The following is a 4849-nucleotide window of genomic DNA, read 5'->3' as shown; positions in this document are numbered from 1 at the left end:
AAGGTTTAATTCAAAGGAGCCCTTAGCTTCCCTAGTTGCCTCCCTGCATCCTCTGATCAGAGCCTTATACTCCCCCCAAGTGGCCAGCCCCTTCTTCCATGATCTATAGAGTTTCTTCTTTCACTTGAGTTTTCCCAGCAGTTCCCTGTTTAACCATGCCAGTCTCCTGTCTCTTTTTCTTGATTTCCTACCCACTGGTAGCTTGGAAGAAGTAGTCCTTGAATATTAAGCAGCTCTCCTGAGCCCCTTTACTTTCCAGTACCCTGTCTTACAGGATTTCCCCTAGCAGTTTCTTGAAAAGGCCAAAGTTGGCCCTGCTGAAGTCCAGGATGGTGATCCTATCTGTTATTCTGTTCCTACCACACAAGATCCTGAATTCCACCATCTCATGGTTGCTTCAGCCAAAGCTCCCCTCAACCTTCACCGCTTCAGCCAGACCCTTCTTGTTAGTGAGCACAAGATCCAGCGGCACTTCTCTCCTAGTTGGCTCATTCACCATTTTCATCAATAAATTATCATTGATGCACTGGAGGAACCTCCTGGACTGTGGATGGCTGGCTGTGTAGGCCTTCCAGCAAATATCTGGGTAGTTGAAATTCCCCATGAGAACCAGGGCCTGTAATCGAGAGACTGCTGTCAGCAGCCGCATCGACTTCCTCATTCTGATCAGGTGGCCTGCAATAGACACCTACCACAGTATCATCCATGCTAGCCTGCCCCTTAATTCTTACCCATGGGCTCTCAACTCGCTTCTCATATGCCCCTGGACAGAACTCGATACATTCCACTTGCTCTCTCATGTAAAGAGCACCACCTTGCCTTGTTGGTCTATCTTTCTTAAAAAGGACATAGCCATCCGTGACCACATTCCACTGATGTCAGCTGTCCCACCATGTTACTGTAATTGCCGCGACATCATGATCCCTTAACCAAACACAGATTTGTAACTCCTCCTGTTTATTGCCCATACTGTGTGCATTTATGCAGGGGCACTTGAACTGGGCTGTCAGCTGTGTCGCCTTTTTAGTGGAACACCCTTTAATCCCCTTGAGGTGTTCTATGTTTTTTTCCCCTTTGGCTCTTACCACCTCAGGAGCCCCTGGTTCATATCTGTGCTGCCCTGTCCCCAGCTGTCCCTCAGAGTAACAGGTTAAAGGCCTTTAGTAGCATCTTGTCCCCTTAACCCTGGTGTGTCATCTCACAGCTTGTTGCAGACAAGCCTGATATTGTTATCCCCCTTCCGCTTCGCAACTAGTTTAAAGCCCTGTCAAACATCCCTGATATCTCTTGGGCAAAGACCCTCTTCCCTCTTTGGGAAATGTGACTCCCATTTGAGTCTAGCAAGCCTGGTATGTAGAGCATTCCATTGTCAAAGGACTCAAAATTGTTGTGGTGACACCAGGCACGAAGCCACATAGGCTGGATTTGTCTTAAACTCCCAATGTCACTGCCCACAACTGGAAGGAGAGAGGAAGTTGGTTTGAAGAATCAAGAATTTATACTCAATAACCAATGAGACTATTAAGCAGGTATTCTTTCTTGCAATGCTGGGAGACACACAAAGATATTTCCACAATGTGTATTCACCTAGGCTTTGTCTTTGTTCTGGTTATATGCATTCACTACATACATATTTATTACATTCCCACAAAATAATTATTGATCTCCTTCTAATCTAGGAACTATTTACATACGCATTTCGCTTTCCATTCCAATCTTCATCTCCATCTACTTCTTTTTTCCTTCTTACTTTGGCCTGTCTTGGTGGTCATCAGATGCCTCTGGTGGTCGATTAGTTCATCAGTCCTCTTCCTTTTCTGTGCTTTTGGTGACCTTCTCCTTTGCTTGGCAGATTGTGTGTTTCCATGGGAGCTCTCTGGGTTCCTACATCCATTTTGGCAAGTTTTGGTACCATAACTTTCGGCCTGGTACAGACCGTAGCTGAGTTCTTACCAAGAGGGTGATGACCACTTGTGAGACTCACCTGTCAACTGGCAGAGCTTCAATTCTTCTCTATGTTCTCTAAATACTCAAAACCATCTTTTTAAACTACTTTAAAAAATGTACATGCCAATTTAGAAATTAGAATTGTATGTCATCCTCTTTCAAATAAGGGAGAGAAACAGAACCATTGCCTTTTAGTCTTTCCATGAAAGTTTATTCATGTGATGTTCTTGTAATGAACTCTTCTACCCACCATGACATAACAGCAAACAACTATGGATGAATTATGCAGGGTTGTGTTTTTATGTTCTGTAGTGGTCTCTAAGCAGCTGCCGTGGGAAAAGGTGGCATCCTAACTTCTTTTGCAGGGTAAGAAAGCAAGAAACAAATAATAGCTTTGATAGTGCAAAAGTATTCCATGGTGCACCTGGATTGTAGATAGCATACAAATTTTGGCATTCATCATCAAAACAGATCTAATGATTCACTGTATTTTACTTTGCATCTGAAGCCAACAACATTAAGTTATGCATTCTGGCAGAACACAAATAATTTTCTCAGACCATTTGCAAACTTGTAATTCTGCCTGTATTTCATACACCTTTGTCCCTATTCTGCAGTTTTAAGACAATAAAGTAACCAGACTAGATTTTGATTTTAAATCACAATATTCTATTCATGTTTGTGGCATCAAGACATTAGAAATCCCCCATGAGGCTAAGAGGTAGTAGAAGAGCAAAAGAGGACATTTCTAGGTTGTCACCCAAAACTCACTATTCACAGTTAAAACTCATTATTCCACAGTCAGAGATATTCCACAGCGAGATATTCCACTTTTGTTTATATATAAGGCAAGAAGAGTGATTAAAATGCACATGGGAGTGTGATTTTAGAAGAAATGATAGGACAAAGCCAGCAAATTTCTGTGGCAGGATGCATGCATTTCATGATGGTGTTTTATTTTTATAGTATCCTCTTGCTAAGCACTGGCCTTGTTACTGCTATTATTCTTAATTCTTTAGTTTTCCTATGGCTCCTGGAGATTATTTAAAATAAATAACTTTGCTTCTCCAGGAAGACAAAATTCAGGGAATTCAAGCCTCCTACCACACTAGATTCTGAGTTTTCACAGGAGAAACCAGCCACATTTTAATTAACTAATAAAGTGAAGGCAGCTTTCTGTCATATGACATGAATTTGCTTGCTCTGTTTTCCCTAGCAAATAACACTGACAGCAAGGAAAAATGTGTAACTCAACGCCCGGTTTATATCGCACTGTTAAATTCACATAGGAAACAACTGACTTGCTATTACACTTTTCTCTGTACTTGGCCACCTTCTGAAACATGTTTATATGGAATTATAACATAAGCCTGGATGGCATAATTCTAATACACCGCAAAACATCCACACAGACTTACAGGCAAAGTGTAAGCAGAGTTTAACTAATGTCTCCTCGCAGCAACTGCACTAGCTTAAGATATGCCAGCATGATCGTCTTTCTACATGATTATTTTTCCTCCCCCTTGCTCTCTGCTGTGCCAATAAGCTATTTGCAGATATATATGCTAAACCAGATACAGAACCTGATCAAAGTAACTGTCAAAAAACTGTGTGTTAGAGATCATTACCTTTCACAACCTGGGTCCTACACTTTGCTCACAATAACCCCCTGCAGTGCTACAGACTCGAGGAGGAGTGGCTGGAGAGCGGCCGGCAGAGAGGGACCTGGGAGTGCTGGCTGGCAACTGGTTGAACATGAGCCAGCAGTGTGCCCAAGTGGCCCAGAAGGCCAATGGCATCCTGGCTTGTATCAGGAACAGTGTGGCCAGCTGGAGCAGGGATGTAATTCTGCCCCTGTGCTCAGCACTGGTGAGGCCTCACCTCCAGTCCCGTGTGCAGTTCTGGGCCCCTCACTTCAAGAAAGACCTTGAGGTGCTGGAGTGGGTCCGGGGAAAGCAATGAGGCTGGTGAAGGGACTAGAGGGAAAGTCCTGTGAGGAGAGGCTGAGGGAACTGGAGTTGTTCAGCCTGGAGGTGACTCAGGGAGGACCTTATCACCCTGTACAACTACCTGAAGGGACGTTGCAGTCAGGCAGGCATTGGGCTGTTCTCGCAGGCAACTAGTGACAGGACGAGGGGGCACAGCCTGAAACTGCATGAGGGAAGATTTAGGTTGGATATCATGAAGCACTTCCTCACGGAGAGGGTGGTCAGACATTGGAATGCACTGCCCAGGGAAGTCGTGGAGTCACTGTCCCTGGAGGTGTTTAGAGAGAGGCTGGATGTGGCACTTAATGCCATCGTCTAGCTGATGTGGTGGTGGTGGACTTGATGATTTCAAGTCTTTTCCAACCTCAACAATTCTGTGATTTTGTGATATATGGTCAATTTAATACATGGTACTTGAAACTACACTAATTGAAGTTTACCAATACCAGATGGAAACTACACAAAATCACAACAGAAAAAAACCGTTTTTATTGTCTAATTTGGCAAGTTCAGATTCGTCTCCAAGTTGCTGATGGCGCAATGTAGTGTAGGTGTTTGCACTGAATGAGTATCTTGCCTGCGTTAGACACAAGAGGAACGCCTGTCCTTCGGCATGAAGCCAGCACAGCCTCACCTATGGGGGTGCTCTCATGAAGGCATCTGCCCAGTCAGTCAGTCCCTGCCCAGTCGGGAGCAGAGGTCTGTCGGCACCGATCGGGCGCAGGAGATCGGGCGGCAAGCCAAGCCCCGGGCCAGACCCCAAGTTGTCGGCCGCCCGCTACTGCAAGCCTCCTGCCCGGCATGGCCGCGCGCCATCAAGTTCCAGTGCTAAGAGAGAGGCAGAACGGCCTCCCCACCCCCGGGATCCCGCACTCCCGCGCTCCCAACAATACTCTTGGCGCTGATTGGCTCGA

At 45.2% G+C, this 4849-nt stretch overlaps 1 protein-coding gene across 1 annotated transcript in view; it reads left to right on the top strand.

The window, feature by feature from the left end:
* The first annotated feature begins 602 nt into the window (after positions 1–602).
* The window catches only part of LOC104274014 (clathrin light chain A-like), a 23859-nt gene continuing 19612 nt past the window's right edge, over positions 603–4849 (top strand). The window contains exon 1 of the mRNA XM_009869522.1: positions 603–696. Within this exon, the coding sequence (XP_009867824.1) occupies positions 603–696 (94 nt within the window). The remainder of the gene's footprint in view (positions 697–4849) is intronic.

The sequence above is a fragment of the Apaloderma vittatum genome, unplaced genomic scaffold, assembly GCF_000703405.1.
Source record: "Apaloderma vittatum isolate BGI_N311 unplaced genomic scaffold, ASM70340v1 scaffold7165, whole genome shotgun sequence".
Classification (NCBI taxonomy): Eukaryota; Metazoa; Chordata; class Aves; order Trogoniformes; family Trogonidae; genus Apaloderma; species Apaloderma vittatum.
This window is presented reverse-complemented; position numbering and strand designations above follow the sequence as displayed.